Source organism: Phalacrocorax carbo, chromosome 24, assembly GCF_963921805.1.
Source record: "Phalacrocorax carbo chromosome 24, bPhaCar2.1, whole genome shotgun sequence".
In the NCBI taxonomy this organism is placed as follows: Eukaryota; Metazoa; Chordata; class Aves; order Suliformes; family Phalacrocoracidae; genus Phalacrocorax; species Phalacrocorax carbo.
In genome coordinates, this window is record NC_087536.1 from 410236 (window position 1) to 433684 (window position 23449).

The 23449-nt window shown below is 66.0% G+C and overlaps 3 protein-coding genes across 4 annotated transcripts; 2 read left to right on the forward strand and 1 right to left on the reverse strand.

Annotated features, from left to right (window-relative positions):
* Positions 1–206: 206 nt before the first annotated feature.
* POLD2 (DNA polymerase delta 2, accessory subunit) lies at positions 207–8640 on the forward strand. Its single transcript, XM_064472548.1, has 11 exons — positions 207–307; positions 1031–1307; positions 5288–5409; positions 6265–6388; positions 6466–6580; positions 6823–7021; positions 7158–7238; positions 7638–7795; positions 7913–8040; positions 8136–8237; positions 8338–8640. The coding sequence occupies exons 2-11, from the start codon at positions 1088–1090 to the stop codon at positions 8493–8495; spliced, it is 1407 nt and encodes a 468-aa protein (XP_064328618.1). The 5' UTR covers positions 207–307; positions 1031–1087; the 3' UTR covers positions 8496–8640.
* AEBP1 (AE binding protein 1) lies at positions 8630–16129 on the reverse strand. 2 transcript variants are annotated; one of them, XM_064472546.1, is made up of 21 exons: positions 15836–16129; positions 15170–15577; positions 14827–14898; positions 14336–14407; positions 14124–14210; positions 13578–13700; positions 13309–13398; positions 12582–12659; positions 12434–12505; positions 12236–12345; positions 12011–12150; positions 11829–11913; positions 11592–11736; positions 11408–11496; positions 11171–11294; positions 10879–11075; positions 10621–10800; positions 10187–10529; positions 9941–10080; positions 9756–9855; positions 8630–9667 (listed from the first exon to the last, which is right to left on the reverse strand). In XM_064472546.1, the coding sequence occupies exons 1-21, from the start codon at positions 16071–16073 to the stop codon at positions 9117–9119; spliced, it is 3444 nt and encodes a 1147-aa protein (XP_064328616.1). In that variant the 5' UTR covers positions 16074–16129; the 3' UTR covers positions 8630–9116. The 2 variants fall into 2 exon arrangements, with proteins under 2 accessions (XP_064328616.1, XP_064328617.1); XM_064472547.1 differs by having other exon boundaries at positions 13578–13685; positions 15836–16128.
* A 2468-nt stretch (positions 16130–18597) lies between these two features.
* Positions 18598–23215, forward strand: CAPG (capping actin protein, gelsolin like). Its single transcript, XM_064472489.1, has 10 exons — positions 18598–18800; positions 19393–19460; positions 19541–19713; positions 19790–19944; positions 20595–20756; positions 21407–21556; positions 21660–21752; positions 22011–22143; positions 22261–22349; positions 22442–23215. The coding sequence occupies exons 2-10, from the start codon at positions 19438–19440 to the stop codon at positions 22505–22507; spliced, it is 1044 nt and encodes a 347-aa protein (XP_064328559.1). The 5' UTR covers positions 18598–18800; positions 19393–19437; the 3' UTR covers positions 22508–23215.
* Positions 23216–23449: the final 234 nt, after the last annotated feature.

A 23449-nucleotide genomic window follows, 5' to 3' on the forward strand; every position in this document is an offset into this window, starting at 1 on the left:
CCTGTCCCCCCGTGGGGTCCGTCCTGGCCCCCCTCGGGCTCCCGGGGCCGCTCCCGGTGCCCCCTGTCCCCGCCGGGGCTCTGCGTGATCCCGGTGGGTCCCGCTCCCCCCTCCCCGTTTCCATAGTGACGGCCTCGCCGTGACGGCGCCACCAGCGGTTGCCACGGCGACCCGTCGCCTTGACGTCACTTCCGTCCCGCGGCCGCACGACTTCCGGGTTTTGCGGCGTTCGCGCCTTTTCCCGCCCCCCTCCCCCTCCGCCCCGTCCCCATGGCGGGTCCGCGGTGCCGGGCTGACCTCTGACCCCGTACGTGATCTGCGGCCGGGGGGGGCCCGGAGCGGGCTGACAACGGGGGGCCCTGAGGGGGGCCGGGGGCCGCTGCCGCCTTTTGGGGGTCCCTGGGAGGGGGGGGGCTGTGGGTCCCGGCCCGGGGATGCTCCCGGGGTACCCTTTGGCAGGTCCGGGGGGGCGGATGGGCTGTCCCTGCGGGGTCCTGGGGTCGGAGGTGTCTCGGGATGACGTGTTTTGGGGAGGGTTGGGCGGTCCTGGGAGGGTCCCGGTGCCAGGAGGTGTTTTGAGGGGGGCCCCGGTGCCCTGGGAGGGTCTTTGTGCCAGGGGGTGCGGTTCAGGGGGGTCCCGAGGGTTCCCGGGGTGCCAGGGTGCATTTGACGGGGGTTGCAAGGTGGTCCTGTGGCCGGGGTGGGTTATGGGGGGGCTTCAGGTGTTCTGCTGCAGGGGTGTGATTTGGGGGGGGGGGGCGGTCCTGGGGCTTCCCTGGCACCAGGAGGGGTTTGAGGGTGCCCGGAGTTGGAGGGGAGGAGGAGTAGGGGGGTGCTGGCGGTGTTCGGGGGGGGTTAGACCTAGACCTTGTTTGTGTGTTGGTGGTGGGAGGGGGTCAGGTGGGGGGGGGGGGGGGCTGCTTTGAGGGGTTCATGGTGCCTCGGGCAACAGCGACAGCCGGGTGTGCCAGGCCTGCGGCTTCGCTGCCGCAATCTGCCAAGGTCCTTAATTTGCCCGTTTTCTTTCCAGACCCACCGTTAGGATCCTGCCGTGCCCATCCCCACGGCTCCAGCCCCGGCGCCCACCATGTTTTCAGAGGGGGCGACCCCCACGGCGCAGGGTCTGCTGGCCCCCCCCTCCGTCGAGGTCTCCACCTTCGCCAGGGTGCCGGTCTCGGCATACGCCGACTGCTCCCAGCGCTTTCGGCTGGGTGAGCGCAGCTTCAGCCGCCAGTACGCTCACATCTACGCCGCGCGCCTCATCGAGATGCGGCCCATCCTGGAGGAGCGGGCCCGACACAAATGGGGTGAGTCGGTTTGGGGAATAAAACCCCTCTTTGGGTGAGGAGGGCAAGGCTGTGCGGCCGATGCAGCGCCCGCTGGAAGCTCCCTGGTGACTATTCAGCAGGTGCTGGCCATTGGTTCCTAAGCTTATGTGCATGTTGGGGGTCAAATCACAGGCTGGAGGGGACCTCAGGGATCATCTAGTCTAACCTTCTGGGAAGAGCAGAGTCTAAACAAGGTGGCCCAGCACCCTGTCCAGACGACTCCTGAAGGTGTCCAGCGTGGCTAAGTCAACCCCTTCCCTGGGGAGATTATTCCAATGGTTGACTGTCCTCAGTGTGAAAAATTTCCCTCTCGTGTCCAATCGGAATCTCCCCAAGAGCAACTTGTGTCCATCCCCCTTGTCCTCTCCATGGGACTCTGTGTAAAAAGGGAGTCTCCATCTTCTTTGCAGCTACCCCTTAAGTCCTGGTACACGGTGATGAGATCCCCTCTGAGCCTCCTGTTCTCAAGGCTGAACAAACCCAGCTCTCCCAGCCTATCCTCGTATGGCAGCTTCCCAGTGCTTGGATCATCCTGGTGGCCCTTCTCTGGGCCCCTTCCAGCCTGGACACATTGTTTTTGTACAGCAGGGACCAGAACTGCACACAGCGCTCCAGGTGTGGCCTGACCAGCGCTGAGCAGAGCGGGATAATGACTTCTTTCTCTCTGCTGGCGATGCCCTTGTTGATGCAACCCAGCACCCTGTTGGCCTTCTCGGCCGCAGCAGCCACTGTTGGCTCATGTTGAGCTTCCCCCCACCAGGACCCCCAGGTCCCTTTTGACAGAGCTGCTCCCCAGCCAGATGGGTCCCAGTCTGTGCTGCACTCCCAGATTATGTTTTCCCAGGTTCAAGACCTTACACTCCTCCTTGTTGAACTTCATAAGGTTCTTGCTGGGCCACTCCTCCAGCCTATCCAGATCTCCCTGCAGAGCAGCTCTCCCCTCTGGAGTGTCTGCTTCCCCACTCAACTTGGTGTCATCAGCAAACTTCATCAGGCCACACTTGATGCCGGTATCCAGATCACTTATAAAGATATTGAATAACGTTGGGCCCAATATCGATCCCTGGGGGACTCCACGTGTGACAGGTTGCCAGTTCGAGAAAACGCTATTTACCACCCCACTTTGGGTGCGGCCTGTCAGCCAGGTCCCCACCCACCGCACAGACCACTTGTCTGGGCCATAACACATCAATCTCTCCAGGAGGAGGCTGTGGGGGACCGTATCAAAGGCCTTGGAGAAGCCCAGGTAGACAATGTCCACCGCCCGCCCCATGTCAACCAGGCAAGTCACTGTGTCACAGAAGGCCACCTGGTTTGTCAAGCACGATCTGCCTTTAGCGAAGCCATGTTGGCTTTTCCCAATCACGTGCTTCACTTGACTTGTGATGGCCCCCAGGAGGATTCATTCCATAACTTTCCCAGGGATTGAAGTAAGGCTGATGGGCCTATAGTGACCCGGATCCTCCCTCGAGCCCTTCTTGTAGGTGGGGTAACATTTGCCTTCCTCCAGTCCTCTGGGACATCCCCCGTTCTCCACGACTTCTCAAAGATTACGGAGAGCGGCCTTGCGATGACGTCAGCCAGCTCTCTCAACACCCTCGGTGGATGGCATCAGGGCCCATTGATTTGTGGGGGTCAAGCTCCCGTAGTAATTAATGTACTAACTCTTCCTTCACCGATGGTGGGTCGGTGTTTGGTTCAATTGGCAATTTTTTTCCCAAAGCCTGGGACCCTACAGTGCTGGTAAAGACAGAGGTGAAGAAGGTGTTGAGGACCTCTGCCTTTTCTGCATCATTGGTGATTGATTCTCCTTTTTTGTTTAACAGTGGGCCTATGTTTTCCTTCTTTTTCTCCTTATGGTTGACATAACCCACAGGGGTTTTTTGTGGGGGATGGTTTCTCTGCCGGACAGTGTCCCAACATCTCTAAAATCACCTTTAAACACCAGCTTTGCAGAGAAAACCTTTACTTTTTTGGCTCACCAGGCCAGGTCAAAGCAAAACTCGCTGCCGGGAGTGCGACTTAAGCGCACGGTTTGTCAGGGTGAGGGGCTGGCAGGCGCCCCCGGCCAGGAAGCGGGGTGTGGGGTGCCAGGGAGGCGCCGCTTGCACCGGTGGGGACCGTTTCCTCACCCGCTGGGGCCGCGTTAGCGGTTAGCGGGTGGGATTCTTGCACTAGAGAGTTTCCATCCGAGGGTGTAACGGCAGCGCTGGATGAAGCAACCGCCTCACTGCTGCCGGAGCGCAGCGGCTGAGCTTTCTGGCAGGCCTCGGCGTGGCGCATGGCTCCCCAAGTGTGGTAAAAGCCTGTTATCGAATTTCACCCTCTTGGGCCAGCCAAGCTTTTGGTTTTGCCCTTCTATGGAGGTTCTTGGGCCGATCGATTGTTTTTCTTTGTCTCCCTGGCCCCGTGGGCTGCGCGGAGCCGAGGGGAGGCAAAGCCTGGGCCGGGCTGTGCCGGTTCCACAGCAGACGTTGTTCCTTGGCCGGCCGCCCTGCACCGTAACCCTGGATTTTGCCAAGGGTGACGGGAACCAGCGGTTTTGTAAAGCTCCGCTTCCTGGAGCCACATGACGGGAGAAGATTTCTGGGGTTTGTCTCACAGCGAGAAGCGCCTGCAGGCAAAATCTGGAGAGCGCAGCCCCCTTCCCCCTAAACACACACATTTGGGGGGTTAGAGCCAAGAATAAGAAACTTAAAGCTGGATTGTTTTTTCTGACTCAGGGTGTTTGCATTCCTGGGATTGATGAACCCGTGTTTCCAGCTCCGCTGGGCCCGGGGTGCCTGTGATCGTGGTGGGGTGCTTTCCACCGGACGGGAGTCACGTTCAGCAGGCGCGTGATTAGCAAAGGGAGAGTTTGGGGGGGGGAAACATCACCCCGCCGCCCTCAGCCAGGAAGGACGGCCTGACAGAGGAGCCGGCGCAGCAGCGGGCTTCGGCACTGTGGTTCTGGGAGCGGAGCATGGCAGCTCCCACAGCACCAGTCCTCCCACATCCAGGGCTTGCAGCTTGGGGTGGATGGGCTTCACGGGGTGATTTAAAAGGGGAAATAAAAGTCCTACAGACACGTAAAGGACGGGGCTGAAGCATCTCTGGGTCCCCGTGGGCGAGGTTAGAGGTCTTGAGCTCAGCTTGTGGTGAGAGAGGTGCTTTTTTTTTTTGCTGTCTGCAAATGCTCCCCAGCCACACAGACGATGTAGTGCTGGGGCTGCAATGTCCTCTGCGCCTCCTGCGGCGCCTGTTGGTTCCCCCGGCCCACATTCCCCTGTGAATCCCTGGATAAAGCCTGGGGGTCTGTTTGTGCCTTTCTGGCATGGGAAACCCTGCCGCTCCCCAGAGGTCTGTCTTCATGCCGGGCTCTCCCAAAATGCCCGGCTGCGGTGGGAATCCTGGCTTCCAGCAGGGATCCCGGGCAGAGGATCTGGCCCTGGCAGAGGTCAGACCTGGGGGTGGTGAACGATCTCTCTTGCCTGTCAAATCTGAGTGGGATGTCTGGGTCGTCTCCTGGATGGGGAGCAGGAACACCAGGCTCTCGTGCCCAAGGGCAAGAGCACCCATTCCGTGCCCAGGCGGGACAGTCTCGGACCCATGCACACTCTCCCTTCCTGGGCAGAGCTGAACCCATGGGCCCAGCAGGAGCTCTGCACGCTGTCCTGGGTGGTGGCTGGGAGCTGTGGGTCCCCTGGACCCCGGTGTGACCCAGCTTTCCTCCCCCTCAAGGCAGAGGAAATGCCTGCAGGCAGCGCTGGCTCACTGGTATGTTCCACTGGCCCCATCTGGCCTACACATGTGGATTCGGCTCTCTGCCTCGAGGGAAAGCGAGAGGCTCTGCAACATTCCCCCACCGCCTCTTGCTGGCCTCAATGTTCAGGCCCTTTCAGCTGGTCCCAGCCAGCCTTGAGCCTTGCCTCCCTCGCAGCTGCCTCCTGAGGCCGGCTGAGCTCCATTTCTCCCCACAGGGAACGATGTGGCACTGAGGAAGCTCTGTGAGCTGCAGGTGGGGGAGAAGTGCTGCGTGGTGGGGACGCTCTTCAAGGCAATGCAGCTGCAGCCGTCCATCCTGCAGGAGATCAGCGAGGAGGTAATGGCGGGGATGTTCCCTCCCATGGGCCTCCCCCTCCTCCACACGGCTCTGGGGGATGTGCCAACACACATCGGGCCCTCAGCCGGCTTCCCATCGCTTCCCTTGCGCTCGCTGTGGCTGAGCAAGTGAAAACTGCCAGGGCTTTGACCTGGGGAGCCGGTGTGTAATATTCTCCATGCCTACTCCGTCCCTAGATGCTGCTGCTCTTGGTGCCACCCCTTTGTGGCAGCGTGGGTCATGTATGCGCCTGCTTGGTGTTGCTTTTCCTGCTCTTGGAGGGTTTGGATCCAGCAGGATTGGCAGAGCAAACCTCCTTTCCCTGCTGCAGGGGAGGAGGATGAAGGGGGCGTCCGGGGAAGCTCCACCATCCCTGTTCTGTGCTAGGGGCCCGTCTGCTCCCAGCCAGCTCACGGGGGAAGTTTGAAGCCTGCTCGTCACGGCATGAGGTTAGCACCGTGCTTGCCGGGCGGAGTTCAAAGAGAGCAGAGCGCTTGCCCGGGTGGTGATTGCAAACACGTTTCCCGAGGCAAGCCAGAGCCCCGTCTCCCACTGCCTGGCTGAGCCACTTCCTCCTTGGCTGGGGAGTTGTGCTCATGTTTGCTTCGCCAGGGCGCTGCAGGGAAGCGTTAAGCAAAACCAGCTCATCCGGGCGGCGTGCAGCTGGCGAGCAGCACTGAGAGCTGCCGCAGCAGCGTTGGCCGGGCCGGCGGTGGGGGGCCACGCCAGCCGCTCTCCTGAGTCACGCGCCTGCACTCTGGTTTCCACGAGCAGGGTTTGGCTAGGGCAGGGAAGGGCCCTTTGGGGCAGCGTGGCCTTGCTGAGGCCATCACAGCCTGCCCTGTGCCCCCCCAGCACAACCTGGTGCCTCAGCCGCCCTTGCCCAAGTACATCCACCCCTCCGACGAGCTGATCCTGGAGGATGAGCTGCAGCGGATCAAGCTGGAAGGAGCAGTTGAGGTGCAGAGGCTGGTGACAGGTAGGGGACGATGGCTCCTGGGTGGGAGCCACCTCACAGGCTCTGGCCGGGGACTGACTGCCCATTCTCTGCCATAGGGACCATCTTTGCTGTGTACGGCTCCGAGCAGGATGACGGCAAGTTCCTGGTGGAGGATCACTGCTTCGCCAACCTGCCCCAGTCGCTGCCCTGGAAAGGCCCCACCTTGGACCAGTGAGTCCCTGCAGTGACAGTAACGGGGCTGGCACCGTGTCCCCTGCCATGTCCCAGAGCCCTGGGCACCATTTGCCTGCTGGAGTAGGTGCCTCATGCCAAGAGAGATCACGGGTGGGGGCTCCTGTCCCCCACACCCAGCTCTCTGAAGCCCCTTGGCGTGGGCAGCCCTGGCGCTGCCGTGCAGGTAGGGATTGGCGCGGGCAGGGAGCACGGCGTGCTGCCCGAGCCTCTCCGCACAGGTTCGTGCTGCTGGCATCGGGGCTGGGGCTGGGCAGCGGGAGTGGCGAGTCCCTGCTGAGCACGCAGCTGCTGGTGGATGTAGTGACGGGGCAGCTGGGCGCCGAGGGCGAGCAGAGCTGCGCCGCGCAGATCTCCCGTGTCATTCTGGCGGGGAACCTGCTGAGCCAGAACACGCAGAGCCGGGACACCATCAACAAGGTAAGCAGGGAAGGTGTCTTCAGCCTTGACCGTGCGCTCTGGGGGCCAGGCTGGCACGGGGAGTCCTGTGGAGGGGGGGAAGGAGGAGCCAGAGAACACACGGGGTTGTTCCCTCACTGTCTCCCCACTGACCCAGGCCAAGTACTTGACCAAGAAGACCCAGGCCGCGAGCGTGGAGGCCATGAAGATGCTGGATGAGATCCTGCTGCAGCTTTGTGTGAGTGCTTGGAGTGGGATAGGGTTGGCCGGGGACTTGGGTACTTTCTGGGGGAGGGAGCCTGGCTCCCAAGCCAGGGGAGCAGCGCTCTGCCAGCAGCCTGGGGGCACAGGGTGGCAAACACCCCTTCCCTGGCCCCCGGCTTCCCTTTGAGTGCTGCATATGGTGCCGTACGGGAGCGCAGCAGGAAAGGGAGGCAGCGCACAGCCCAGCTTCAGATCCCTCTCCCAGCATCTGGTCTCTGCAATGGAGCCAAGCAGGGCTTCCTGTGGGGAAGCGGCAGGAGCCAAACTGGGGAGCGAGGCAGAGCTGGCAGCAAGCTCCAGGCAGGGCTTTGCTCTGAGCCCCTGCAAAGGAGGGTGGTTTGGCCACCGCCGGTAACCCCTGCTCTGCCCGCAGACCTCTGTGCCTGTGGACGTGATGCCTGGCGAGTTTGACCCCACCAACTATACGCTGCCCCAGCAGCCGCTGCATCACTGCATGCTGCCCCTCACCAGCACCTACGCCACGCTCCGGCTGGTCACCAACCCCTACCAGGCCGACGTGGATGGCGTCAGGTAAAAGCCCGGTGTGCCGCCAGCTCTGTGACAACGGCTGGCAGTGTGGAACTGTGGGGCAAGTCACGGCAAGTACAGCCGTCCGAATCTCCCCTTCCTTTTCCCAAAATCTTGTAGGTTTTTGGGGACGTCAGGGCAAAACGTCAGTGATATCTTCAAATACAGCAGCATGGATGACTACCTGGAGATCCTGGAGTGGACGCTGCTGGCGGGACACATCAGCCCCACAGCCCCGGACACACTGGGTAAGGCGAGAGTTGAGTGGCCCCTGCGACTTGGGCTGTTTGCCCTCCGAAGGGGTGTAGGTGCAGGTTCCCCTCCTAATTTCCATCCCTCCCAGGCTGCTACCCGTTTTACAAATCGGACCCTTTCATCCTCACTGAGTGCCCTCACGTCTACTTCTGCGGCAACGCTCCCCGCTTCCAGTCCAAGCTGCTCAAAGGTGAGTCCTGCAGGACCCCCCAGTACTCGCTCTGGGCTGGGACCCCGCACTGGGGTGCTGACCAAGGGCTTGTGCGCCTGATGCCCGCCTGTCTTTGCAGGGGAGGATGGGCAGCAGGTCCTGCTGGTGGCGGTGCCCGCCTTCAGCACCACGCAGACGGCCTGCCTCGTCAACCTGCGCGACCTCAGCTGCCAGCCCATCAGCTTCTCCGGCTTTGGGGCTGAGGACGACGACGGGGACATGGAGGTTGGGCACTGACTGAGCAGGCAGGGCACAGACTCAATAAACCCCTGGCCCCTCAGAGGGTCCTGGCACCCACCGCCATCCCCATCTGCCCTCACAGGAGGGCTGGCACAGAGGTGCTGGGGGTACAGGAGAGAAAGAGATGCTCGTACCAATATAACTTGATTTATTTGTGTAACAAAAAATACTGTGTGGAGGGGACAGGGGCTGCGCCTGCCTCCGTGCGGGCCCTGCCCTGGAGAGCAGGACCACCCCTGCAACCCCGCTGTGCCAGGAGACGGGTGGGGCGAGGGCTGGGTCCTGCATCGCCCCCTCCCCTGCCAGGCAAGGGCTGGCACTGCCCAGCCCGAGGGACAGGGCAGCACGTCCTTCCCTGCCTGGCTCTGGAGCCCGGCAAGGGGGACGCTCCATGGCCGCCCGGCCCTTGGGGCAAGCATCGGCATGGCGTGCCCTGCAGTCCTAGGAAGCAGCGCGGGTGAGAAGCTGGAGCCCACCCGGGGCGGACTGCCCAGAGCGGGCTGCCTGGGGCTCAAGGAAGACTTTAGAAGCGGATGCCGGAGCCTGTGGCAGGCAAAACCAAACCGGCCGTGAGCATCTGGCCTTGGCTCGAGGCAGGAGCGAGGGGACGAGCATCTCCTAGTCACCAAAGTTCACAGTGTAGGTCTCGGCCGTGGTGAAGGGCTGTGCCGTCCCCGTGCCCAGCTCCCAGGCCTCCGTCTCCGTCACCAGCTCAGTCACCACCTCTGTTTCGGTCTCCATCTCCCAGGTGCCAGCTGTGGGTGGCTCTTGGCTCCAGGGCACGTAGGCAGTGCTGCTGAAGGGGAAGGGCAGGGCTGTGGTGGGTGGTGGGGCTGTGGGGCCGCTGGCAGTTGTGGTGGCATTGAGACGCCGCAGCCTCATCTGCTGCCGGAGCCGCATGCGGTGCCGGAGGCGCATACGCAGGCGCATGCGTTCGCGGGGAGTCATGGGGCGGCCGGGCACGATGCGGCGGATGGGCCGGTTCCCGTTCATGGCCATGATCTCCCGGATGCGTTTCCAGTTGGAGCGCGACAGAACAAAATTGCACTGGGTGGCTCCAATGTCATAGAAGACGCTGCAGGTCTTGACGCTGGGGTTGTATCCCTCGGCCCGAGCCAAGACACGGTACTCGCCTGGGTTCAGGATGCGCCAGTAGTCCCCACCGCTGGCTGTGGGCAACAAGGGGAGGCAGCGGGGTGAGGAGGAGGCGGCACGGTGCTGCCAGCACTCTGCCCGACACCCTACCCTGCGCCCTACCTGTCTTGATGTTGTGGTTGATGCCTCCCACAACAATGGTGGCGTTGGCGATGGGTTCTCCCTGCTGGTCCGTCACCAAGCCCTTGATGCCCCGATGGACCTGCGCAAGGCCAGGGGGTGAGACGAGCCAGGAGGGGCAGGCAGGGCTGCTGCCGGCTCCCTGCCCGCTGTGCCCCGGCACCTACCTGCTCCATGAAGGTGAGCAGTGACTCCTTGTTGTTCTCCCACTCCTGCTGCAGCTCGCTCTCGTGGGGGAACTTGTCGCAGCCCAGGTAGATGGAGAGCTCCAGGCAGTTGGTGTGCAGGTAGCTGAAGTCATTCATGCCTGTAAAACAAAAAACCAAGCACCCACCCAGCCGCTCGCTCGCACCTTCAGGTGGCAGGAGCGTGGGGCGGGCAGGCCGACACCGTATGGTGTGGCACCCACTTACTCCCAGCCCGGGGGTGCCACTTGGCCCCCTGCACGATGCCCATGGCGTTGGTCATGTCCTGCGTGTGGCAGCCCCCACGGAAGGTCTCGGTCATGGTGAGGTGGGCCGAGGCGTAGGAGATGGCGAGCCAGCGGAAGATGGCGTGATCAGGTGTCTCCTGCAGCTCAGGGTTGTCATCCTCGTAGTCGTCTGGCGGGCGAGCGGCGGCTGCCGGTGTCTCGCTGACAGGCCGGGCCATGTCGAAGGGGTAGGACACCAGCTTCTCCCCGCCCTGCAGGTTGGCTCCCAGCACAAAGGGGTTCTTGTCCATCCACGCCATGACAGCCCGTGTCTCCACTGCCACCTGCCGAGGCAGGCGCAGTGGTGTGAGACATCACCTCCCCGTCAGCGCCCTGCCGCCGTGCCCTATGGCCGTGCCCCACGCCATGGCTCACCGTGGCATCCTCGGTCAGGTAGTGCTCTGGGATGGGGATGTGGTGGTTGGGGAACTTGTGGGGCACCAGCCTCCTCTCCTCGGCCGCCCACAGCGCCGAAGCCAAGTCAGGGAAGTTCTCAAAGAGGTCGTAGCCCTCCTCAGTCCAGTGGCCCAGCGCCCAGTTGCCCAGCTCGGAGCCCTGCGGGCAGCCCAGGGCAGCGGTGAGCCAGGGGGCTGCATCCCGCCGCCCCATCCCACCGCCCCGCAGTCCCCTTACCGCCTCGCGGGCCAGCTCGTAGCCGTCGGGATTGAGGGAGGGCACGAGGTGGATGCGGGTTTCGGTCACCAGGCTCCGCACCCGCGGGTTGCCGTCCTGGTACTCCTTGCACAGGAACTGCATCAGCAGGAGCAGCAGCTCCCGGCCCAGCACTTCGTTCCCGTGCAGCCCCGCCGTGTACCTGAACTCGGGCTCGCCTGCGGGCAGGGTATGGGCAGGGTCAGTGTGCTGCCTGCACCCCTGCCTGCGCCCGGGGACCACAGCCGTGGCCCCCCACACCTTCCCTTCTCACCCGTCTCGTGCTCGCCCGGGTTATCGGAGATCTCCATGGCGTAGATCTTCAGCCCCCGCGAGCTCTTGCCGATGTTGTAGATGCGGGTGATGGTGGGACACTCCTCGTTCACCACCTTCATCAGCTGTGGGGGCAGGGAGGGGGGCAGGCGATGGGGGGCAGCGCTTGGGGGGGCTGAGCCCACCCCCCACGGAGGTGCCCACCCCATGGAGGTGCCCACCCCATGGAGGTGCTCACCTGCCTCATGTCCTTGTAGGTGTGGTGGCGGAAGTCCAGGTTGTCGGTGGAGGTCACCTCGTTCTGCTGGGTGTAGTAGCTGCTGATGGCTGCGGAGGGGACAAAGGCACAGCGGTGGGGGGGGCCAGGGAGCCGCAACCCCCCCATAATCCCCCCCAAGATGCTGCTTTGGGGTGGCTCTTACTGGAGAGGGGGCAGCCCAGGACCTCAAGGCGCAGGCAGAGGCTGCCGTTCCACGTCTGGGGGTAGATGCGGATGTAACGGGCCACCATGGGCTCGGGGAACTCGGTCAGCACCGGTGTGTCCTTATCCACATTGCCGTAAAACATCTGCCAAGGGGGGGAAGGTGCAGCTGAGGAGGGGGAGAGGGTCCCTATTGTCCCCATGCCCCCCCCAACCAGCCCATTTTGGGATCCCGTACCATCTCCTCGTAGCCGTTGGTGTACATCACCCAGTTCTGGCTGTCGTTGCTAAAGCCCACGTAGAAGCTGGTGACAAAGTCCTCGCTGCAGGAGGAGGGGGACAGGTTGGGAGGGGTGGTCCCCAAGGTGTTCCCCCCCCCGCCCCTGGATCCGTCCCCTCCCCGTGTCCCCAGCCCCATACTGGATCTGGGAGTCGCGGCCCTGGGTGATGACGCCGGTGAACTTGGTGGTGCGGCGGGTGTCCACCTCGATCCAGTGTGCCCGGCTGTCGTCCTCAGCGCACCAAGCCCCGTCGAAGAAATCGTCCTCGTTGGTGCCTGCCTGGGGTGGGGACAGCGACTTGGGGTCATGGGTGGGGGGGGTTCGCTGGTGCGGGGAGGGTGGGCGTGGGGCGGGTGACCCTCACCTGCATGTTGAGGCGCCCGCGCTGGGCGCCCAGCCCGTGGCGCAGCATGGAGGAGGCTAGGATCTGGTCATCCTCAATGCGGTGGGACTCCAGGCCGATGGGGGGACATCCTGGGGACAGTGCGGGGGGGGGGGGAGTGATGGGCACCTGCCCCCCCGCAGCAGGGTGCCTGTGTGCCCCGGGATCGGGCAAACTCACGTGTCTTCTCTGGAGGGGCCCATTCGTCCTCATCCGGCTCCCACTTCTTCCCCCCTGGTTTTTTGGGTTTTCCTGGAAAAGAGGTGTGTGAGGGGGAGGGGCAGAGCGCAGGGAGTGGGGGGTGATGGGATGGGGGGCTGGCACCCACCTTTGCGGTCCTGGCCCTTTTCCTCCGCCCAGGGGTCCCCCTCCTCCTCCTTGCTGCTGCCGCCTTTCTTGGGCTTCCCTGGGGCGGGATAGCAGATGTTGGGGACATGCCACCCTCCCCGGGGATGTGCCACCGACCCCGAGGATGTGCCACCGGCCCTGGGGACATGCCACCCTCCCCGGGGATGTGCCACCGACCCCGAGGATGTGCCACCGGCCCTGGGGACATGCCACCCTCCCCGGGGATGTGCCACCGACCCCGAGGATGTGCCACCGGCCCTGGGGACATGCCACCCTCCCCGGGGATGTGCCACCGACCCTGAGGATGTGCCACCGGCCCTGGGGACATGCCACCCTCCCCGGGGATGTGCCACCGACCCCGAGGATGTGCCACCGGCCCTGGGGACATGCCACCCTCCCCGGGGATGTGTCACTGAGCCCGAGGATGTGCCACCGGCCCTGGGGACATGCCACCCTCCCCGGGGATGTGCCACCGACCCCGAGGATGTGCCACCAGCCCTGGGGACATGCCACCCACCCCAGAGCCATGTCACCCACCCCACGGATGTGCCACCTGCCCTGGGGATGTGCCACCCACCCTGGGGACATGCCACCAACCCTCAGGACATGCCACCCACCCTAGTGATGTGCCACCGACCCTGGGGACATGCCACCCACGCCAGGGACATGCCACCTGCCCAAGCACCGAGCCCCTGCCCATCTCTCACAGGGCTTGAGTTTCTCCTTGTCCGTCTCCATCTCGTCCTCTTTGTCCGGGTGTTTCCTGGGCTTCGGCTGGCGGGGCAGCCCGTACTCCACTGTGCAAATGGGGAGGGGGGCTGGGACACCCTTTCAGGGCCAGGGGAGGGCAGGGGTGGGCACCGCCCGTCACAGCCCAGCTGGGCACGGGGGGAGATGCCTACCCATGGGGCAGGGCAGACCTCCCGGGCACGGGGATCCTGGGGTGCCCTGGCCCCCCGCACGTCTCATCACTCACAGTCATCGTAGTCGGGTCGCTCGAAGCCCTCCTCATAGTCCCCTTCGGTCACCGGGATGGGCGGCAGGGGTGGCTCTGGGGGTGGCACCTCCGGCTTCGCTGGGGGGGCTGAAAGGGGCTGTGCTGGGGATGGGGCCAGGGAACAGGGGTACCCCCATGTCCCTGGAGGGTCCCCAGTGCTCCTGTGGGACCCCTGTGCCCCTCTGGGGTTTCCCGTGCCCCTGTGGGATCCCCCACACCTCTACTGTGTCCCCGAGGGTCCCCCATGCTTGTGTGGGATCCCTGTGGCCCTATGGGGTCCCCATGTCCCCCCAGGACCCCTCTATATCCCCACGGGATCCCAGTGGCCCCAAGAGATCCCCACACCCCTGTGGGGTTCCCTACACCCCTTATGCAGTCCCTGGGCCTCTGTGCTGTCCCCGGGTCCACCCCAGTTCCAGGCTGTCCCTGAACGATGCTCTCTTGGGTCCCCAAGGCTGGGGACTCTCCCCCACCCCCACCCTGAGTGGTGCCAGTCCCCCCTTGTCCCCCTGTCACCCCACTTACGTGGCTCCTCGGGCTGGGGCCAGACTCTCTCAGGTTTCTTCCTGCTCGGGGGCTTGCGGGGTTTCTGCTGCCGCCGAATGTACTCGACTGGGGACAGAAAGAGGGGGTGGCACTGACTTTGGGGGTGCAAGGCAGGGGGGGCACCCCCTCCCTCCTTTCCTGCAGGTTGGGGGACCCCAGCGGTCCCCTCCGCCTGCGCCCTGGCACCGTACAGTCCTCGTAGTCCTCCCGCTCCAGCTGCTCGTTGTAGTCCAGCGTTGGTGGCTCCGGTTCCTCAGGGACCTCTGAGGGGAGGGGGCACGTGGGGAAGGGGCACAAGGGGTGGCCCCGGGTGCAGGGAGGTGACATTGGGGTGCAGGGGAGTGGCATTTGGGAGCAGGGAGGGTGACACTGGGGATCAGGGAGGTGGCACTGGGGTGCAGAGGGTGGCACTTGGCAACAGGGAGGTGGCCCCAAGGTGCAAGGGGGTGACACTGGGAGTCAGGGAGGTGGCCCTGGGGTGCAGGGAGGTAACATCAGGGTGCAGGGGGGTGGCATCTGGAAACAGGGAAGGTGGCCCTGGCATGCAGGGAGGTGGCCCCAAGACACAGAGTGGTGGCCCTGGGGCACAGGGAGGTGACATCGGGGTGCAGGGGGGTGACATCAGGGTGCAGGGAGGTTCCATTGGGGCACAGGGAGGTGGCCCTGGGGATACAGCACTCACCAGGCTCGGGCTCGGGGTGCCAGTCCTCCCGACCCACCTCCCAGGGCTCGCTTGGCAGCTCCTCCAACTCCCCTGGGGACAGGGACACTGAGTGAGGGGATGCCGGTGCCCCGCAGCTCCGCCAGCCCGGCCCCCCCCCCCCGGCAGCCCCACACTGCAAGACAGTCCCATGGGGGAGGAAGACCTGTGGGGACAGAGTGGGTGTCCCCAGCAGGACAATTCCCAGCCAGCCATGGGGTGCCACCGGGAAGCCGAGCGGCACACCGGGTGAGGCCGTGGTGGGCCAAACCCACCCCCACCCCCCAACCCGGCTGGTGGCGAGATCACGCCCCGCAAGACTCACCTCGGCCACCTCCATCCTCCTCCTCGTAGGGCGCAGGCTGCTCCGGGAACCAGGCTGTCTGTGTGTCGTCCTTGCCCCGCGGGGTCTGCGGGGTGGTGGGGGGCGCCTGCGGGGTGGTCAGCAGCTCCGGTGGCTTCTTGCTGGGTGGTTTTTTGGTGGCCTTGGGTGGCTTCTCCTTGGGCTTTTTGGAGCCTTTTGGGGGTTTTTCGGAGCCCTTCGGGGGTTTCTCCTTGGGCTTCTTGGGGGGCTTGTCCTTGCCCCTGTCCCTGTCCCTGTCCCTTTCCCTGTCCTTGTCCTTGTCCTTCTTGGAGCCTCGGGGTCTCTCCTTGGGCTTCTTGGTGGGTTTGGGAGTTTTTTCCTTCTTCCCCTTCTTGGGTTTCTCGGGCTCCGTCAGCCGCCCCGGGGAGCCTGGGCGGGGGTCGGGGGGGGACAGACGCCCCGCCGCGGGTGAGGGGCATCCAGGGCCGGCCTGGGGGGCGTCCCCATGCCCCCCCTGCCCCCCTCCCACGCCCCCCTGCCCCCCTCCCATGCCCCGCCGCCCCCCTCCCATGCCCCCCCGCCCCCCTCCCATGCCCCGCCGCCCCCCCCCCCCCCCCCCGCGCGGTGCCCCGGCGGTGCCCGGTACCGGCGCAGCCCCGACCCGCCGTGCCGGTGCCGCTCGCTCACCGGTGCCGGTGCCGGTGTCGGTGCCCAGGTCGGTGCCGATGGCCAGGTCGGTGCCATCGTCGTCGCCGTCGCCGTCGCCGCGCTCGCCGGGGCCGAGGAAGCCGCGCAGAAACGCCTCGATCTCGGCGTCGGTGAGCGCGGGCGGCGCGGCGGGGCCCGGCGCGGCCCCGGGCGGCAGCAGCGGCAGCAGCGCGGCCGCCAGCAGGAGGCAGGAGCGGGGCGGCCCCGCCAGCCCCATCGCCGCGTCCGCCGCACCGGCCCCGGCCCCGGCCCCGGCCCCGGAGAGCCCGGGCGGGCGGGCTGGGGGCGGGCGCAGGAGCCGGGGGCGGCACCGAGCTGCGGAGGGGCTGCGCGGGAGCCGCTCGGCACCGGGGCTGCGCCGGCACCGGCACTGGCACCGCACCGGGGCTGTAACGGGACTGGCACCGGCACTCCGCCGGGTCCGGGATAGCCGGGGAATCCGGGATGCACCGGCACCGGGACTGCACCAGCACTGAGCGGGACCCGCACTGGCTGGGGACCAGCGCTGCACTGGCAGCATATGGGGTTCAGCAGCAGGGGCCCAGCGCCGCGTGGGGAACAGCACTTGCGCCAGCACCAGCACTGCGTGGGCACTGGTACAGCACGGGGACTGGCATGGCGCTGGTTGGGAGCCAGCGCTGCACTGGCACTGGCGCTGCACCGGCACTGGCACTGCACCAGGATCAGCACTGCACTGGCACCAGCACTGCACCGGCACCGGCACTGCACCGGCACCGGCACTGCACTGGCACCGGCACCGGCACTGCACTGGCACCGGCACTGCACCAGCATCAGCACTGCACCGGCACTGGCACCAGCACTGCACCAGCACCGGCACTGCACCGGCACCGCCACTGCACCGGCACCGCCACTGCACCGGCACCGGCACTGCACCAGCATCAGCACTGCACCGGCACTGGCACCAGCACTGCACCAGCACCGGCACTGCACCAGCACCGGCACTGCACCGGCACCGGCACTGCACCAGCATCAGCACTGCACCGGCACTGGCACCAGCACTGCACCAGCACCGGCACTGCACCGGCACCGGCACTGCACCGGCACCGGCACTGCACCAGCATCAGCACTGCACCGGCACTGGCACCAGCACTGCACCAGCACCGGCACTGCACCGGCACTGGCGCTGCACCAGCACCGGCACTGCACCGGCACCGGCACTGCACCGGCACCGCCACTGCACCGGCACCAGCACTGCACCAGCATCAGCACTGCACCGGCACTGGCAGTGCCCTGGCACCAGCACTGCACTGGCACCAGCACTGCACCAGCACCAGCACTGCACTGGCACCAGCACTGCACCAGTATCAGCACTGCACCGGCACTGGCAGTGCCCTGGCACCAGCACTGCACTGGCACCAGCACTGCACTGGCACCAGCACTGCACCGGCACCGGCACCGGCACCGTGCAACCGCCCCAGCGCTGCACGGGCGCTGACGCTGGCACCACGCGGGCAGCGGCACCATGTGCTGCGCCCCTTTGCACCCACACCGCGGGCGCGACACCGCAGCACCGCCCGTGTGCGCGGCCCCGGGCCCGCAGAGCCGCGCTCAGCGCCGCGGCCTCGCGCACGCTCACGCTGCACGCAAGCACCTCCGCGGGGCACGCACGCAGGGCACGCACGGCACGCCACACGCACGGCGTGTACGCGGCGCTGCACGTGCAACAGGCCACACTTGTGCTGCGCACGTGACGCTGCAGGCGGGACACGCCACACGGGCGGCGTGCGTGGCACTGCACGCGCAGCATGCCACGCGGCGCGCCCGCCACACATACACTGCACGCGTGACACCGCAGGCACAGCGTGTGGGGACGCACCCCCGCACAGGGCAGCGCGCTGAGGCGCTGCACACGCGGACACGCCGCCCGCGGGACACGCGTGGGACACGCACTGTGCGTGAGACCTCGCGCACCTTGGTGATGGCCCACGGGCTCCCTGCGACCCTCCCCCTTGGGTGCCATCCGAAGCGCTCCGGGGGGGGCGTTGGTGCCCCCCACCGGCCCCGGTCCCCCGGGCTCCCCGGGCCGCGCGGTGGCCGGTGGGGCCACGTGGCAGGCTCAGGCCCCCCGCACTCGTCACACGTGTGGCCCCCCCCCGGCCGTGAGTCACTTCCCAGCAATGCTGCGGCTGGGGCCTGCGGAGAGCTGGGGGGAGGCCCCTGCCCTGGCTTCCCAGTGCCTCCCAGTGCAGCTCCCAGTGAGCCTCTGCTGCAGCCCTCCCCATGCAGCCCCCCGTAGTGCCCCCCCAGTACAACTGCTTCCCAGTACAGCCTGCTCCAGACCCACTCCAGCCCCTGGCAGGGCAGAGGACTGGGACGCCCCCCCCATGGGGGTGTGGCCCATGGGAGGCACTTGGTGCCCTGGGTGACGCTGGGTGCCAGAAATGACCGGGAGGGGGTCCCCAGCAGTGCGTGTGGGCCCAGCAGGGTGGGGGTCCCGGAGGGGAGAGGGGACCCTGTGGGGGGGGGGGGCCCAGAGGGGAGGGACTGCCGAGTGTGGGGGGTGTCCCAGCACGGTGGGGGGTCCCAGCAGGGGACGGGGGGTCCCAGGACAGTGGTGGTCTCAGCAGGGTGGGGGCCCTGGGGGGGGTGTGTGTGTTTCTCATCAGGGTGAGGGCTCCCAGCAGGGTGGGGGTCCCAGAGGGGAGAGGGCTCCCAGTGGGGTGAGGGGTCCCAGGGAGGGGTCCCAGCAGGGGTAGGGCAGGAGGTTGGGGAGCTCCCAGCAGGGTGGGGGTGGCCGGGCTCGGAGCCCCCCACTCCGAGGGCTCAGGGCCCCACCCGAGGCCACATGGGGCCAGGCCCTTTCCCCCCCCAGCCCCACCCTTTCCTGCCGCCGCCGCCTTCCGGGTGTCCCGTGGCTGGCAGGAGGCTCTGCGGCTGTCGGGGCGTCCGTCTGTCCTGCCCTGGCCTGCTGCCACCAACCTGAGTGAGGAACTGTCCTGCTTTCGGGGGTGTCCGTCTGTCTGTCTGGGTGGCTGTCTCGGGGGGGAGGCGTGTTTTTTGGGGTGTCCATCTGTCCATCCAGGTGTCTGGTTGCCTATTGGGGTGTCCTTTGGGGTGTCTGTCTGTCCATCGAGGGGTATGTGCCTCTGGGGGTGTCCATCTGTCTGTCCTGGAGCTACCCGCCTACTGGGGTCTCTGTCTGTCCTTCCAGGTTCCACCTATCCATCGGTGTGCCCGTGTGTTTGTAGGGGTGTCTGTCTGTCCTGAGGGTCAAGCTGTACTTTGGGGTACATCTGGCCATTGGGGTGTCTGTCTGTCTTCCTGGGTGTCTATTTATTGGGGGCCCGTCTGTCCGTGGGGTGTCCATCTACCTGTCAGGGTGTCCATCTCTCCTTCTGGGTGTCTGTTGGGGCATCTGTCTCTTCTTCTGGATGTCAATCTGTCCATCAGTGGGTCCACCTGTCCTGTTGGGGTGTCTGTCCATCAAGGTGTCCATCTCCCTGCCGGGGTGTCCTTGACCTCCTGGCTCCCCATCTCTTTGTGCTGCCCGTCTCACGGCATCCCTCCATCCACAGGTCCATCTGTCCATCTGCCCCACCCGTCACCACCACCCTGACGCCATGTACACGGCGCTCCCCAAAAGGTACCAACCCCCACCACCCCCCCCAGCACCCCCAGCCCCAGCGCCCCCCCCCCGGGCTCATGCCACCCCTTGCCCCGCAGCGGTTCCCCTTTCGGCCCCGCCGCCACCCGCCCGGGGCTGCACATCTGGCGCGTGGAGAAGCTGCAGCCCGTGGAGGTCCCCAAGGCGACGTGGGGTGTCTTCTTCTCGGGGGATGCCTACCTGGTGCTGCACAACGGGCCGGATGAGCGAGCCCACCTCCACCTCTGGATTGGTGAGCCACCTCTGGGGGTCCGGGGAGGGGGTGGCGGTGGGTCCGGGGGGGCTCAGCGCTGGCTGCCACCCCACAGGCCGGGATTCCTCGCGGGATGAGCAGGGCGCCTGCGCCCTCCTCTCCACCCAGCTGAACGCGCTGCTGGGCGAGCGCCCCGTGACGCACCGCGAGGTGCAGGGCAACGAGTCCGACGTCTTCATGGAGTACTTCCCCCACGGCATCACCTACCAGGTATGGGTGCTGGGCATCCCTGGTGGGTGCTCAGCATCCCTACTGAGCACTCAGCATCTGGGATGGGTGCTCAGCACCCCCACCACCCCACTTGTTCCCCACTGGGCATGTGGGATCCCCTGGTGGGTGCTGGGCATCCCCAGTAGGCACTCAGCCTCCCTGCTGGGTGCTCAGCATGCCCGATGGGTGCTCAGCCTCCCCAATGGGTGCTCAGCCTCCCTGCTGGGTGCTCAGCCTCCCCAATGGGTGCTCAGCCTCCCTGATGGGTGCTCAGCCTCCCCGATGGGTGCTCAGCCTCCCCGATGGGTGCTCAGCATGCCTGCTGGGTACTCAGCCTCCCTGATGGGTGCTCAGCCTCCCCGATGGGTGCTCAGCCTCCCCGATGGGTGCTCAGCATGCCTGCTGGGTACTCAGCCTCCCCGAGGGGTGCTCAGCCTCCCCGAGGGGTGCTCAGCCTCCCCGATGGGTGCTCAGCCTCCCCGATGGGTGCTCAGCATCCTTGCTGGGGGCTCAACACCTCTACCCTGTGCTCAGCATCCCTTCTGGGTGCTCAGCGCCCACGCTGGGTGCCGGGCACCCACCAAGCACTCAGCACCCCTGCCGGGTGCTGTGCCCCACCTGCCAGGCGCTCAGCACCCCCGTGCCGGCAGGAGGGCGGCGTGGACTCGGCGTTCAAGCCCACCCGCCCCGGCACCGGGCCCGTGCGCAAACTCTACCAGGTGAAGGGCAAGAAGAACATCCGGGCGAGCGAGCGGAGCCTGGCCTGGGCCAGCTTCAACACCGGCGACTGCTTCATCCTCGACCTGGGCGAGGTGGGCAGGGCTGCGAGCGGCCCCGTCACCCCTCCCCCTCTCCCTGTCCCCCCCCCCCCCCCCCCGAGCCATCTCGCCTGGAATGTCCTTCTGGGTGTCCATCTGCGGGGTGTCTGTCTGTCAGCCTGTCCGTCCATCCCTACGGGTGTCTGCCTGCTTTTCTGGGTGTCTATCCATTGGGATGGCTGTCTGTCCTCCTAAGTATGTCTGTTGGGCTGTTTGCCTGTCCTTCCAGGCAGCCAGCTGCCCACGGGGGTATCTGTCTATCCATAGGGGTGTTTGTCTGTCCTCAGAGATGTCTGTTTCTCGGGGTGCCCAGCAATCAGTTGGGGCGTCCCCCTATCCATAGGTGTGTTTGATTGTTGGGGCATCTCTCTGTCCATCTGGGTGTCCATCCGTCCATTGGGGCATCCATTTATCCATCTGGGTGTCTGTCTGTCTGTCAGGGTGTCCATCCGTCCATTGGGGCATCCATTTATCCATCTGGGTGTCTGTCTGTCTGTCGGGGTGTCTATTTGCCCATCGGGGCATCTCCCCAGGCCAGCTTCAACCCCAGCAGCCGCTTCATCCTCAACATGGGCGAGATGGGTCAGGGGCCACCGGGGGAGGTGGGATGGCTCCGTCACCGCTGTCCCTCCCCCTGTCCCCAGACCCTCTTCGTCTGGTGCGGGGCCAGGTGCAACGTGCTGGAGCGCAGCCGGGCGCAGGAGCTGGCCGCGGCCATCCGGGACAGCGAGCGGGGCGGCAAGGCTCGCCTGGAGATCGTGGTGGATGGCGAGGAGCCACCTGAGATGCTCCAGGTGCGCCGTGGCCACCCCCCCATCCCCACTGGGAGGAGAGGGGGATGCGAGTGTCCCCGGGGGGGGATAGCTCTGTGATACCCCCCGTCTCTGCACGCGGCAGGTGCTGGGCCCCAAGCCCACCTTGCAGGAGGGCAGCCCCGAGGAGGACATCGTGGCCGATCAGAGGAACGCGGGGGCAGCCGTCCTCTACAAGGCAAGGCCACCTCGGGACACCACGGTGGCCCTGGGGCTGGACATAGCTGAGTGTCACCATGGTGGTCCTGTGGCCGGGCATGGCTGGGGGACACCGTGGTGGCCCTGGGGGCCCTATGGGGCAGGGCATGGCCAGGGGACACCACGGTGGCCCTGGGGACTATATGGGGCTGGGCAGTGGCTATGTGGGGGGATGCGGGGCTGGGCGCGGCCAAGGGACGCCAGGGTGGCCCTGTGGTGACATCCCGGCTGCGGGCAGGTGTCAGATGCAACAGGGCGCATGGACCTGAGCCAGGTGGCCGCGAGCAGCCCCTTCAGCCAGAGCCTGCTCTGCTCTGACGACTGCTTCGTGCTGGACAACGGCGCCGGCGGGAAGGTCTACGTCTGGAAAGGTGCCTGGGGACGGGGACGGGGCAGGCAACGCGGGGACGGGGGGGAAACGTGGGGACAGGGGGGAAATGCAGGGTCAGGGGCCGTCCCCAGCATGGCTCTGACGTCCCCGTCCGCAGGGCACAAGGCCAACGAGCAGGAGCGCCAGGCGGCCCTGAAAGTGGCCGAGGAGGTCATCGCCCGCATGGGCCGCTCGCCCCAGACACAGGTGGGTGCGGGCAGCGAGGCACGCCCACAGGCTGGCACGGCAGGGGTCACCCTGTCCCGGTCCCCGTCCCCTCCCTGTTCCTGTCCCGGCAGGTGGAGATCCTGCCCCAGGGCCGCGAGACGCCCCTCTTCAAGCAGTTCTTCACCAGCTGGAAGTGAGGGAGTGGGTGCCAGTGGGGCCAGCGCCCGGCCCAGGGCATCACCAGGCTTGTGCCAGCTGTGCCAGCTCCCTGCCGATGCCTGCGCCTTGCTCTGCTGTCCCCGGGACGGTGCCCTCCCCATCCCCACATCAGTGTCAGCCCCATCCCCATCCCATCCCATCCCCATCCCATCCCGACATCATTCACATCCCCGTGCCACCCCCAAGGCCATGCCATCTCATACCATCCCTGTGCCATGCCGAAGCCAATGCCACCCGTGTCTTTTCTCACCCCGTGCCCATGTCACTCCCATCCCTTTGCCATCCCCGTGCCTTCTCCATCCCCAAGCCCACGCCATCCCCATTCCTGTGCCATCCTCATGCCTTTGCCCAAACCATACCCTTTCATTCCCATCCTCATGTCCACGCCCTCCGCAGCCCCAGCCCCATAACCCTGCCTTTGCCCACCCCGTGCCCACGTCACTCCCCTCCCCGTGCCCATGCCACGGCCACACTAACGCTGCGCCAAGTCTCCCCGCCCTCGCTGCTGCCGTACCTCTGCCACCTTCACGCCCTCCCCACCACGCTACCCCCGTGCCCACGCCGCGCCACCTCCGTGCCCCATCACCTCCGTGCCCGTGCCGCCCCCACGCTCACATCGCCTTCTCGCCCACGCCACGCCCACGCCACCCCCCATGCCCACGTCTCCCCCACCCCGTGCCCAGGCCCCGGCAAATAAAGGGGTCAATGCCAAGTCCTGTGCCTCTGCTCTGGCCGCAGCGCCAGCCCTGCGCCGGGGGGGACACAGGGAGGGGACGCAGCTGGGGCAGGGCTATGGCAGCGCAGGGGCCGTGGCGGCGGCAGGAAGGTGCCCCCAGCACCCCGACTTGGTGCCGCCCCACGCAGCATCCTGCGGGGACACCTGTGTCACGAGTACACCAGGCCTCTGCCCCATGCGGTGA

What these genes read in the sequence shown, in the direction of transcription:
- CAPG (XM_064472489.1), top strand. Translation starts at nt 19,438, where the DNA reads ATGTACACGGCGCTCCCCAAAAG. An exon ending in GGGCAGCCGTCCTCTACAAG is followed by an intron (nt 21,753 to 22,010) that starts GCAAGGCCACCT and finishes GGCTGCGGGCAG; the next exon opens with GTGTCAGATGCAACAGGGCG. An exon ending in GAAGGTCTACGTCTGGAAAG is followed by an intron (nt 22,144 to 22,260) that starts GTGCCTGGGGAC and finishes CCCCGTCCGCAG; the next exon opens with GGCACAAGGCCAACGAGCAG.
- POLD2 (XM_064472548.1), top strand. Translation starts at nt 1,088, where the DNA reads ATGTTTTCAGAGGGGGCGACCCCCACGGCGCAGGGTCTGCTGGCCCCC. An exon ending in AAAGGCCCCACCTTGGACCA is followed by an intron (nt 6,581 to 6,822) that starts GTGAGTCCCTGC and finishes CTCTCCGCACAG; the next exon opens with GTTCGTGCTGCTGGCATCGG. An exon ending in CACAGCCCCGGACACACTGG is followed by an intron (nt 8,041 to 8,135) that starts GTAAGGCGAGAG and finishes CATCCCTCCCAG; the next exon opens with GCTGCTACCCGTTTTACAAA.
- AEBP1 (XM_064472546.1), bottom strand. Translation starts at nt 16,073, where the DNA reads ATGGGGCTGGCGGGGCCGCCCCGCTCCTGCCTCCTGCTGGCGGCCGCG. An exon ending in GGAGGATGGAGGTGGCCGAG is followed by an intron (nt 14,899 to 15,169) that starts GTGAGTCTTGCG and finishes CCCTGTCCCCAG; the next exon opens with GGGAGTTGGAGGAGCTGCCA. An exon ending in GCCCCAGCCCGAGGAGCCAC is followed by an intron (nt 13,701 to 14,123) that starts GTAAGTGGGGTG and finishes CCCCATCCCCAG; the next exon opens with CACAGCCCCTTTCAGCCCCC.